Source organism: Myotis yumanensis, unplaced genomic scaffold (genome assembly GCF_028538775.1).
Source record: "Myotis yumanensis isolate MYYU_CA2020_CCGP unplaced genomic scaffold, mMyoYum1.0.hap1 SCAF_3, whole genome shotgun sequence".
Lineage (NCBI taxonomy): Eukaryota > Metazoa > Chordata > Mammalia > Chiroptera > Vespertilionidae > Myotis > Myotis yumanensis.
In genome coordinates, this window is record NW_027223754.1 from 173,252,821 (window position 1) to 173,266,114 (window position 13,294).

Sequence of the window (13,294 nt, forward strand, 5' to 3'; positions counted from 1 at the left end):
GAAGATGATGAAATTGTTGAAAAGCAGAACCTATTGAGAAAAAATAAAATGAAATGGAAATATTAAACAGTGAAGGAAAAGTATAATAATGAGAAACTGCCTCCCCTCATTATCAAGGAATTAATAAAAAGATTTGAATTGCAATGTGAAAGAATGGAGCTAGCTAAAATGGAGAACTTTGGCAGGGAGTATTCAATATCACAATTGTATACTCTTTTTGAAAGGATTTTTAATGTTTAAAGCATGATCAATATAGTTCTGTCTTAACGGGGATAGACTAGATCTTTTGCAAGGCTCATTCTTCTGATGACACCAAAAGAAAAAGGAGGAAAATCTGAGAAACCAAATTATCTAATGTTTTACTTAGTTATATCAGTCCCAGATTCCAGCTATTGCTTACTATATTTCAGTACACCACAAATACACACACACACACACGCACACGCAACACACACACACGCAAAACACACACACACACACACACACACGCACAGCAGTCATGCCACAGAAACAACAGTGTGCAATCTATCTTACATCTGCTAGACTAGGGGTTGCTATGACAACAGAGTATAAGATATATACTTTTTTCTAATTCTAAAATGGCTTCTCTTCTCTGTTTAGCTCAAAGCACTCTAAAAATAAGACATAATACAATAAGTAGCTTACTCAAGAGATTTCCAAGAAGAAAATTTTATCCCAATCCATCTCTTTTTTTATAATTTTATTAAATCTTTAAAAAGATTAATTTATTTTAAAATTTTAATTGACATACAGTATTATATTAGTTTCGGGTGTACAACATAGTAACTCAGCATTTACATACCTTACAAAGTGATCACAACAATAAGCCTGGTAACCATCTGACAACATACATAGTTATGGCGATATTATCAGCTTTACTCCTTATGCCATAGATTACATCCTCATGACTTATTTTATAACAGGAAGCCAAACCTCTCTCTTATACTTCCTTTTTCCCTCTCTTCCACTTAAAAAAATGTCATCCATAAAACAGTGATCAATTCTGAGACAAAAAAGTAATGCTTAATACTTAAACCAGAACAGTAACCAAAAGCCAAGAAGCAAAACTGCATCTGTTGATGTCATGGGGAACTTGCAGTGATCTTTTAGTTCTTTGCATGGAAAGCAGTTATTAAAGTAAAATGGTGGTGTCGGGTGGCATATCTCAGTGGTTGAGTGTTGACCTATGAACCAGGAGGTCATGGTTCGATTCCCAATCAGGGCACATGCCCAGGTTGCAGGCTCAATCAGGAGGCAGCTGATCTCTCTCCCTCTCATTTCCTCTCTGAAATCAATCTAATATAATAAAAGACAAACATGCAAATTGACTGTACCTTTGCTACACCTTAAGCCACGCCCACCAGCCAATCAGAGCGACTATATGCAAATTAACCTAACCAAGGTGGTGGCCGGCAGCCATGGAGCTGGAGCGAGCAGGAGGCTTGGTTGCCCCACTGATGGAGGAAGCCAAGCTTCCCAAGGCCGGCTCTGAGCTCCACTGAAGGCAACAAAGTTTCAATTATGGGAGGTAAATAAATCCCAGAATAAAAAGAAAAAAGAAAAAAAGGAGAGGCTGGGAGCTTCCATCGCCAGGGGGCTTGGCCAGCCTGAAAACGGCCCTCAGCCCCTCACCCAGACTGGCCAGGCACCCCAATGGGGACCCCCCACCCTAAAGGGGGTGTGGCCAGCCTGAAAACAGCCATCAGCCCCTCACCCAGGCTGACCAGGCACCCCAGTGGCGACCCACACCCTGAAGGGGGTGTGACCAGCCTGAAAACACCCATCAGCCCCTCACCCAGGCTGGCAAGGCACCCAAGCAGGAACCCCACCCTGATCCGGGACACCCTTCAGGGCAAACCAGCTGGCCCCCACCCATGCACCAGGCCTCTATTCTATATAATAAAAGGGTAATATGCAAACTGACCCTAACAGCAGAACGACTGGGAATGACTGGTCACTATGACACACACTGACCACCAGGGGGCAGATGCTCAATGCAGGAGCTTCCCCCTGGTGGTCATTGCACTCCTACAGGGGGAGCTCTTCTCAGCCACAAGCCAGGCTGAAGGCTGCCAGTACAGCGGTGGTGGTGGGAGCCTCTACCGCCTCCTCAGCAGCACTAAGGATGTCAGACTGCAGCTTAGGCCTGCTCCCTGCTGGCAAGTGGACATCCCTCAAGGGCTCCTGGGCTGCCAGAGGGATGTCTGATTGCCAGCTTAGGCCCAATCCCCCGGGGAGTGGGCCTAAGCCAGCAGGTGGTCATCCCCCGAGGGGTCCCAGACTGCGAGAGGGCACAGGCCGGGCTGAGAGACTCCCCCCCCCCCCCCCCAAGTGCACAAATTTTTGTGCACCAGGCCTCTAGTAAAAATATATTTAACAAAAATAAAATGGAGTGTTAAAATTGCTTTGAATACTCCCCCTTCCAACAAGTAGGTAAAGGATCTTATTAAAAAGCAAATCCATCATAGAAAACGACTTTACAGTGCTAAGTAACTATGCTGAATGAGAAATTACTACTGGTTTCAATTTTTACCTTTCCATTGTTATTTATTTCTAAAAAACAGAGTTTCTTCATGGAGGAAATTGTCCTGGTAAATACTTGATACTGATTTTCAGCCCTGAAGTAAATAATAAATGACAGTGCATTAGTTGATCTTTGGCTCTCTCCCTCTCTCTCTCTCTCTCTCTTTCTTTAATCCTCACCCGAGGATATTTTCCATTGATTTTTAGAGAGAGAGTGCAAGAGAGAGGGAAAGACAGACAGAAACATTGATGTGAGAGAAACACATTGATTAGTTGCCTCCTGCATGAGCCCTGACCAGGGCCCAGGTAGGGCAGTCTGCCGGCCTACGCTCTCTCCACTGAGCAAAACCGGCTAGGGCTCATCTTTGGTCCTCTTAACAAAGCTGAGTCATGTTTCTGAGTGCCAAATACATACCTAAAGTCCAGATAGGTTTGAAATAAGGTAAAGGCAAAAGAAAGAGTAGGGGAGTAAGATTAAAGGAAGAGAATAAACAGATGAAAATGGTGGTAAGTGATAGGTGCCTCTGATAGGAGTAGAAAGTCATTTCCCAACTAAAAATTGAGCTAGCAAAAAACAAAATTGTTGAGTACAATCAGAAAAATATTTACTGATTTTTCCCCCCTAAGAATTTGATTGTGAAGCATGGTCACAATGTTACCAAGTTAAATACCTACTCTAAACTTGTCAAATTAGGCATACTTACTTTTGCAGAATCTTATAGCAATGAGATTCTTATTAGTAAGTGATTAGGTACTCACAATGTTGATAAAATTATCTTCTTAGTAAATCTTTTCTAACAGGGCTGTGGTTTGTTTGATAATTAGCTACTGTAATGTATTTTTCATTTAATTTGTTAGATTAGAACCTTGTCACCAAGAATGAGCCTGCCTTCTGTAGAAAAAGCACTCCATGACCAGCCTCATCTTCCTACGCCTCCCATATATGACTCACCCATCTGCGTAACGATAAAGCTTATTGTACTGTGAGCAGGCTTCAGAAAATCTATTTAAAATTTAAGAAGAATATTATATTCTAGTCCAAACAGGGGGGTGGAAGGATGACTGCTCTTTTGCTTTATCATTTATCACCGTTGATATGTCATAGACTATTTTGCTCTTTTAAAGGTAACATCGCAACTCATATTGTTCAAATAAAGATTTCTCATCCAAATAGGAAAATCATTCATTTATTTGTGTTTATTTTTTAAAGACCAAAATATGCATTGCTGGATGAATGTACCAGTGCTGTCAGCATTGATGTTGAAGGAAAGATATTTCAGGCTGCAAAGGGGGCTGGAATTTCCTTGCTATCCATAACACACAGGCCTTCTCTTTGGTAAGTGTTTCCAATTTGTGAGAGATGGTTTTTCCTTATATTTCTTAATGATTAGCTTTTCTAAACTTTCCACTATAAGCATAGGACGTTTCATCTACTTTCTACCTCTATTTTTGTTAAGTTGACACTAGTAATTTACATATCTCAAACCTAGCATTAATGTGCTATTTGGAAACTATCATCACATTCCAATAATCCTTAAAAGAAGTTCAAAAATTTGGTGATTATTTAATATTCATAATTTCATAGGGTATACTAGTAAAGAATATACAAGAGTGGGAAAAAGTAGCTTTATGGTTGTATGTGAAACACAGAGTTTATTCTTTTGAGTTAATAAAACTATTATAATAATCATAACCTGCATGTGTTTTTTCCACATGAACAACTATAAACCTACTTTTGTCCAACTCTGTATTTGCATAATTTTACATCATCTTTTAAGTTTGTTTTTCAAAATCCAGGAAAATGTCAAAGTTGATATTGCCCAAATGATTAACTCGAAGGAAACAGGAAAAAAAGTTTTTGCTTTGTTTTGTTTCAAGGAAAAATGAATGAAAATGTTTTATGAATAATACCTCATAAAATGAGATTTCCCATTTTAAAAAAATGATGTCATTTTTACCATTACTCTCATATATATATATTAGAGCAAGAGGAAGGGAGAGAAAGACAAACATCAGTGTGACAGAGAAACATTGATCAGTTGCATTATGCTATCTTGCCATTCAGTTCCTTATTCAAGTAGCCTAAAGAGGCATTGGAAAAAGCCATTTTTCTCAATTAAAGGAACAAATAGGTTGTTTTGTTTTTGTTTAAACATATTTTTAATGATTTCAGAGAGGAAGGGAAAGGGAGAGAGAGAAACATTGATGATGGGGGAGAATCATTAATCGGCTGCCTCCTCTCACGCCCCTCACTGGGGATCCAGCCTGCAACCCAGACATGTGCCTTGACCAGGAATCGAACCATGAACTCCTGGTTCATAGGTCAACACTCATCCACTGAGCCACACCAGCCAGCAGTTGTTGTTTTTAAGACTTTATTTTACAGAGCAGTTTTAGGTTCACAACAAAATTGAGAGGAAGGTACAAAAATATTTCATATACTTTCTGCCCCTATACATGTATAACCTCCCCATTGTCAACCTCGCCACCCCCCCCCCCCCCCCCGCAGAGTGGTACACTTGTTATAACTGATGAACCTATATTGACACATCATTATCACCAAAGTCTATAGTTTATCTTACAGTTCACTCTTATTGTTGTACATTCTGTGGGTTTGGACAAATTTATAATTACACTAGAGGCCTGGTGCATGGATTCATACACCAGTGGGATCCCTTGACCTGGCCTGCGCCCTCTTGCAATCTGGGACCCCTTGGGAGATGTCAGACTGCCAGTTTCTACCCAATCCCCGCAGACCAGGCCGAGGGACCCCACTGGTGCACGAATCCATGCACTGGGCCTCTAGTATGCATATAAGATTTGGTTAATTTCTTCCCACCCTCATCTCTTCCCCCTTCCATCTGAGATTCATCAGTCTGTTCCATGTTTCCATGCATGTGCATTGAGTGTCTGCCACCCTGGTGGTCAGTGCGGATCATAGCTACTGGTCAAATGGTCGAACAGTCGCTTAGGCTTTTATCTATATACTAGAGGCCCGATGCATGAAATTTGTGCAAGGGGCTCGGCCCTCGCAGCCATGGCAGCTTGCCTCAGCCCTCGCATCCCGGCTTCGTCCGGAAGGTCATCCAGAAGGACATCCAGAAGGTCATTTTGTTGTCTGGTCTAATTAGCATATTATGCTTTTATTATTATAGATATAAAAACCTAAAATGCAAAGTGTCTCCTCAGGAGTTTGACTGACCAGGAGTTTCATTGCTTGCTATGATGTGCACTGACCACCAGGGGGCAGCGGGGAATGAAGGGAGGCCCTGGCTGGCAGCTGGCAGCCACTAGGGACCCAAATTTCGTGCACTGGGCCTCTAGTATATATAGATGTCTCCACCATTATAGTATTATACAGAATATTTTCATTGCTCTAAAAATCCTCTGTGTTCTGCCTGTTCCTCCCTCCATTCCCCTATCTCTTAGAAACCACCGAGCTTTACTGTCTCCATAGTTTTGCCTTTTCTAGAATGTCATATAATTAGAATTGCACAGTTTGTGGCCTTGTCCATTTCTTGCTTTCACTCAGTAATATTCATTTACATTTCCTCCATCTTTTTTCATGGCTTAATAGCTCTTTTTAGCACTTAATAGTACTCCATTGTTTGGATTTACACACTTTATCTATTCACCTACTGAAGGACATCTTGGTTGCTTCCAAATTTTGGCAATTATGAATAAAGTTGCTATAAACATTCATACACAGGTTTTTGTGTGGTCAGTGTTAAAGAGTACAGTTGCTGGATTGTATGGTAAGAGTATGTTTAGTTTTGTAAGAAACTGCAAAACTATCTGTCAGAGTGGCTGTACCATTCTGCATTCCCATTGTCAGTGAAATAGATTTCCTGTTGCTCCACAGCTTCATTAGCTTTTGGTATTGTCAGTGTTCTAGATTTTGGCCACTCTAACAGTTGTGTAGTGGACAAATAGTATTTTAAGCAAATAACAAAATCCATAATTTTATACCTTTTAACAAGAAAAACATGTTTGTTTTTTAAATATTTTTTATTAATTTCAAAGAATAAGGGAGAGGGAAAGAGAAATAGAAACATCAATGATGAAAGAGAATCATTGGTCAGCTGCCCCCTACTAGGGATCAAGCTCACAACCCAGGCATATGCCCTGAATGCGAATTATACCATGACATCCTGGTTCATAGGTTGATGCTCAACTACTGAGCCACGCCTGCTGGGCAAAAAACACATTTTAACTGCAGCTACCCACACTATATTTATTCATGAAACTAAAATCATTTTAGCTCTGCTCTATGAATTAGTTTAGTCAATTTATGATTGAATATCATTTATGATTATTCTTTCTCCCTGGATGAAATTCTTATTTCCCTTGAAAAGATTTCAGAAGAGGGAAGAGATACATTATATTTTCCGCCATAACAACAAATGGGTAATTTTTGTTTGTAGAAATTAAAATCAATACTAGTTTCAGAAGTGTTCAAAAATTAGAGAGACTTATTAAATTATTTGGTTCCTGGATAGAATTACAGCTTTTTAATTACCACTTTCCTGTGCTTTATCCTATTTGTGCAGGAAGTCTGCCGATTATTACCCATGAGCCTCAGTTAATACAGTAGCTTCTTTTAAATTCCTCTAAGATAAACCCTGAAATACTATTTTAGCCTATAATCTAGAACACACTTTTGAAACTATATAGTTTCTTCCTTCCATGTAGAAATCAAATAATGTTGTAGGACTGGAATAATGAGCCAAATCTTTCTTATAAATTGGAGATACAAGTTGCCCAAGATCTGAACTACCTACATCCTAAAATTGCTCCCTGTTGTGGATCCAAGGTTAGGAAGGCACAAGAAAAGTTGAGAATGAAATTTTAAAAATGATATTTTTACCATTATTTCTCTTTCTTGTATGACAATCCTTCCTTTGCTTTTTCATTACTTTTATTTTAGCTCTCATCTTTTAATAGCAGCATTTTCATGTTTTTCCCTTTGACATAGAACTATATTGTTTACCATTTAATTTTTGTGAGGTCCCCACCTGTTGGGAGGTCGAAGTTTTGAAAACTAAAAAACCTAAATATAGCATGTGAAAAACCTCAAAAGTATGTGAAAAAGATCATTAATCCCCGCCACATGTTAACAAACATTTGAACTTCAACCTTCAGCTTGAGAGTGATTTTAGTCTTTTAGACATAGTTTAACCTAGCTTAGTTTTTCCATCTTCCACCATGTTAAAATCATCAAGCCAACGTGGGATGAAAATCAATTAATGAATAGATTTTTTAAAATGTGCAATAACATACAATGGAATATTATTCAGCCATAAAAACTAATAAAGTACTAACATATGCTACAATTAGATGAACTTTGAAATCATTTTGTTAAGTAAAAGAAGCCAGTCACAAACAGGCATATATCATATGATTTTATGTATATGAAATGACCATTATAGGCATATCCATAAAAAGAAAGGAGATTGGTGATTGGCAGGGGCCGAGCAGAATGGGGAAGGTCCACTAATGGGTATGGGGTTTATTTGAGGGGGGGGGGGTGAAGAAAATATTCTGGTATTGGATAGTGGTGCTGGTTGCATGAGCTTGTGCATATACTAAAAATCACTAATTTTACACTATAAAGGAATGAATTTATGGTATGTGAATCATAGCAATTAAAAAAAACATAAAAGCTACTAAAATAAGTCCACTGATCATAGTAAATAATGACAGATAAGACCCTAGGAGGAATAAGAACTGAGAAAAACTATAAGGGAAAGACAGAAAAACTGAGGACATGTAAGAACATGGGCCACTTCAGCATAGTGATAAAATTCAGTGGCTCAGCCATGTGAGGCCAGCTCTGCCAGCAGTACTCCTCCAGGCAGCCCCACAGATCCCAGAGACTGGTGACCTAGCCTATTTGTAGGAGAGGATGGAGTGTCTGCTGGCTCATTAATAAAATCGTCTCTATACTTCTCTAAAGTTCCTAGGTATGAACCTGAGCCATGAGAAAAGAGATTAAATTATATGGAGGCATAGATATAGCTTTAAAAGATTTATATCAAAAAGTTTGGTTTTTTAATGTTTAAAAATTTTAATTATTGAGAAATGTTTACTTATGTAGAATAATGAATAATTCATTCTCAAAGGATTGTATATTAATGAATTGGAATAGTATTTTCTTTTATCTTTCTTAGTTTTTTTCTGTATAAACTTTAAAATGTTTACTTTTCCCCCCTCAGCATCCTTTCCTTATTCCCATTCTAAGTATGTTTTGATATTTATTCAGGAGCCATAGTAGGTTATGAAAATAAATTAAATAGATGCAACAGCATGTTGCAATTCATAACTATTCAGAATATAAAATAAATTTAACATAAACAGTAGAATTTCCTAGAGATTAATGAGTTTTGGAGTAAAAAAAATCACAAAATTTAACCTCTTGAGGGATTCTTGAAAATCAAATGTAAAATAGGCATCTTACATAAAACTTACTTTTGGAAATCAATTAGCATGATAAATCTATAACTAAAATAGCTTTTCACAATTATTGCTAATAATATTATTTCACTTTGATTATACAGGAAATACCACACTCATTTATTACAGTTTGATGGTGAAGGAGGTTGGCGCTTTGAACAATTGAATACTGCAGTCCGTTTAACACTGAGTGAAGAAAAACAAAAACTAGAATCTCAGCTAGCTGGAATTCCCAAAATGCAGCAGAGACTCGATGAACTATGTAAAATTTTGGGTGAAGACTCAGTGCTGAAAACAATCAAAAATGAAGATAAAACATCATAATTTGTTTTGACATGTTTTAAGAGTTTATTTTTAGGTAAAGGCTCAGAGACACTCTGTTGTAAGTGCATGCATTGTGTTAAGCTAAGCACAGAGAAAAAAGCAGCAAGAAATATTTTGTAAGATTTTAGCATCAAGGAAATATATGACCTGACTTTTCAGAAGAAAATAAGCAAATGCATTATGTAAGATTAGTCAACATGGCTTGTACTAATTCCTGGTGAAAACCTATTTCACCTGTAAACCAGGGTTTTCTAAGTGAAATAATGGTGAATACCCAATTTACTATGTGTATGTGATGTGCTTGAAATCCTTTACAAATGTGGCAGATATCTTCAGAACAGAACTTAAGAGCAGCATTTGGGTTGAAATCAGATGCATAAAATTAGAAGTTTGAATAACATTTCAGTCTATTTATGGTTATTAGGTTTAATAGCTACAATTCAGTTTCATTATTGCTAGAGGTCAATTAAATCTGTGCACAAAATAGCTGACAGTTTGATCAATAATTTTAATATGAAAAAACTCTTTTAATGGCAGTGGCTAAAAGGAAGAAGCTTGGCTATATATGTATACAATGCCATATTTTTAATTTAGGTTATGAGTGCCTTAATGTGGGCACATACCAAATTAGTTTTCATGAAACTCTTACATATTTGTTAATCCATTCTTTCATTTTAAAAAGAGAATTGCCAATACAGAAAAGGAGTATCTAAGTGATGTTTGTCTCAGCCTGTTACTTTACTTGGCAGCATTATCTATCACAACTTCTGTTCAGAAATACTTAGTTCGATTTTGTGCACAAAGGAGTCTACCACATTTTAAAAACAGCACTATAATAATAGAATATAGGAATCTCTAAATCACAATAGTAATAGCATCCAATGGAATAACACTTTATAGTTTACAATTCTCACATCATTTTATTTTCATCCTGTGGCAATCTTTTGAGACAGATACTGTTTTTCTTAATTTGCTCTGAAAAAAATGACAGACTTGCCCTAATTATGCATTTTATTTAGGAACAGATCTAGGGATCAAATGAAGTTCTCCTCATTCCCTGGTTCAGTGCTATTTCCACTTCTTATTATCCTTAAAATCTAACTGGGCTGTAATACCAATAAAAGTTAGATGAGATATGGGGAAAAAATAAATTTGGTAATGTTAACATTGTTATTTGATTATTATTTACAATGTATGGACATTAAGTCATTGGTCTGTGGTTTAAAATGAGCCAAGAAAGTTAGCAAATCTTTCAGCAACTATGCACTCATAATATTAAGTTACCTCCACAGACAGCAATCAGAAGGGGAATTAATAGTGTTGTAGGTAATGTTAATATTTATTGAACATAATGAGAAAGAATCTGTGTAGAATCGTCATAGGAAATAAATCTTATCTATTCATGTGCCCTGGAGTTTGAAGTACAAAAGCCAGGCCTGGCATTTTCATCTTACTGTCTATACCACCATGTTGCTAGGCCAGGGGACAAAAAAAGAGTGGGAGTGATCAGCTGTTAGTGGTTTAGAATCTTATTTGCATATTTAGAGACAGGCCTAATAGTTGCTAAGTCAGTGATTCTCAGACTTTTCAGGCGTTAAGATACCTGGAAGTCATTCTTGATTATTGAGGGAGAACATCATGACATTTTCAATTTCTGCCATGCTAACTAGGACACTTGAAATCATCAATAAATGTAACTACCTTATATGAAGGAATGCAATATAAAATCATAATCAGTACCTCTAACCTTTTCTTTTAGTATAGTTAGCTACTCACTTATTCACTTGTCAGTTAATACTACTTCTTTTATAAAAGTGAGGCAAGTATCAAAGGTTTAGGAATAAGCACAGAACCAAAATTTAAACTTAATAAAAATTATCCACTAACGATAATTTCTATGTTAGCAGTTATCCAGTTTATACTACTTTGGGGGGAAATCTGAGGCAAGCATCCATAAGTTAACTTTTAAGGGAAAACGAAAGTCCTCATTTGAAACATACGTATAATTTTCATGCCTTAATTTTCATAATTTGAAAAATAAAGGCTTTAGGACCCAATATATTATGTTTTAAAACTTTGAGCAAAATGCCAAAACAAATATTAGATTTGTAATTAGCCCTTATGTAATATATCCTACCAATGAGCTGAAGTAAATAAGACTCATTTATATGTACAGGATTCAAGGATGTTTAAAATTTTGTACTAAAAATTACACATACTATAATTTAAATGTTAAAGTTGAACAGAAACATGTTTTCCATGAACTTTTTGTGCCTCTTTATTTTCTGAATTTTTTTTCTAGGACCAATATCCTCTAATTTGGAGAGGAAAAATATCTGTGATTTGAATTTCTATTTATGTACTATATAACATATACCATATTTTACTATTCTTATATTTTATAAAAAATATGAACAAGATTAAGAAACAAAATAACCATCTTTGAATATAACAAGGAATAGATGAGGAACAGAAAAAGAAAATATACTTTAATTTTCAAACTACTTTGAAACCATGTTATCTATTTTCCCAAACTATTGACTTCTTTGTTTGTTTGTTTGTTTTATTTTTGTTTGTTTGTTTGTCAGAGAAAGCTGCAAGTTTATGAAGCTTGATTCTTAATGTGCACTTTTGGTTAATTTTTAAACTTGGAAAATAACTTGCATTTGGTGAAAATGTTGCATTCTATTTCTACAGCATGTAGTGTTATGCCAAGCATGAGTTTAAAATAGTATGTGTTCTTGCAAACAAGATATTGTGTAAAAATCCCTTCCCAGTAATCTCAAGGAGAATGATATATCTTGAAATTCAACCCAAGTTTACATTTGTTTACAATGGGAATGGTTTTCCCTTGATAGTAATTTGGTTTTTGTGTCAAATTTTGCTCTGCCAATGAAGGTAAAAAATGAACATTAGTTTTTTATTTGTGACTTTGGTTCCAAGTATGATTCCATATTTGGCAATAAGGAATCTGTTAAGACCTGGAATAGTTTTTGATTCCATAAGCCTAGAAAAATTGGTTACACATTGGAACCCAAATCCAGAGAATGTTACATACTTCTGATGTGTGCAGAAAATGGTCATGATCATTAAACCATTGATGGAAAGAGATGCCTTTGATACTTCATGAGCAAGGTTTATCCGCATGTGGAAGTATAAGGTCCTCTCACCTAACCCAGGGTATTTACATTTCTGCTCATGCACATTTAGGAATGTCCAGTATGTTCTAGAGTTGGACTTGTGCTGTTTGCCACATGAGAATTTTCAGGTGGGTGTATAAAATATTTTTATTAAAAACAAATCCCTTCTTCACTGTTGGTGTCTCCTGATGACTAAGTACAAAACTGCTTTACAGTTTTTAATCTGAAAATTTCAAAACCAGTTATCTATGCTTATCAGCAGGGGTTGTGTTAATGAAAGCACATGAGAAAAAATGTCCTTAATGGTAAAAATCACTACGTAGCTAAACTAGAATGTGTCTGGGTGTAAATACATTATAATATAGTCTCCATCCCATGTGCAGTTACTTAAGCTCAACATTCCTTGTGAATTTCTTAAGCATCATGCAAAAAAATCTTGATTAATCAAAGGAATTCCAGGGGTTGAAAATGCCCTATTTTTGTATTTTAAGTGACTCTGTCAGGTATCTGTCTCCATACACCTCAGTTACAAGTTGAATATTGTACAACCTTATCTAGGACTAGGTGCAATAGTCACCAAGGAGTTGCTTAAATATTTATTTTCTTTATTAATTCAGCACACATTTATTAAGTGTCAACCTATGCCAGTCACTGTGCTAGGATCTAGGAATAAATAAAATATGTTCCCTGTCCCAAGAAGCTTACAGTGAAAATTAGGAAAATGAGCACCCTCAGAGAAAAAAACCAACAGCTACTAATCTATTATTTACCAAAAAGGCACAAAGCATTGTATATACAATGAGAGGAAAGTCGAGACAGAAAGGCTAAGTAAG

General features: G+C 36.4%; 1 protein-coding gene across 3 annotated transcripts in view; it reads left to right on the top strand.

Annotated features, from left to right (window-relative positions):
* Nucleotides 1-12,633, top strand: part of ABCD2 (ATP binding cassette subfamily D member 2) — a 52,348-nt gene extending 39,715 nt beyond the window's left edge. For all 3 annotated transcript variants that reach the window (XM_070410429.1, XM_070410430.1, XM_070410431.1), the window contains 2 exons: nt 3,755-3,880; nt 9,102-12,633. In XM_070410429.1, coding sequence (XP_070266530.1) covers nt 3,755-3,880; nt 9,102-9,321 — 346 coding nt within the window. In that variant the 3' untranslated portion in view covers nt 9,322-12,633. The remainder of the gene's footprint in view (nt 1-3,754; nt 3,881-9,101) is intronic.
* The last annotated feature ends 661 nt before the right edge of the window (nt 12,634-13,294 follow it).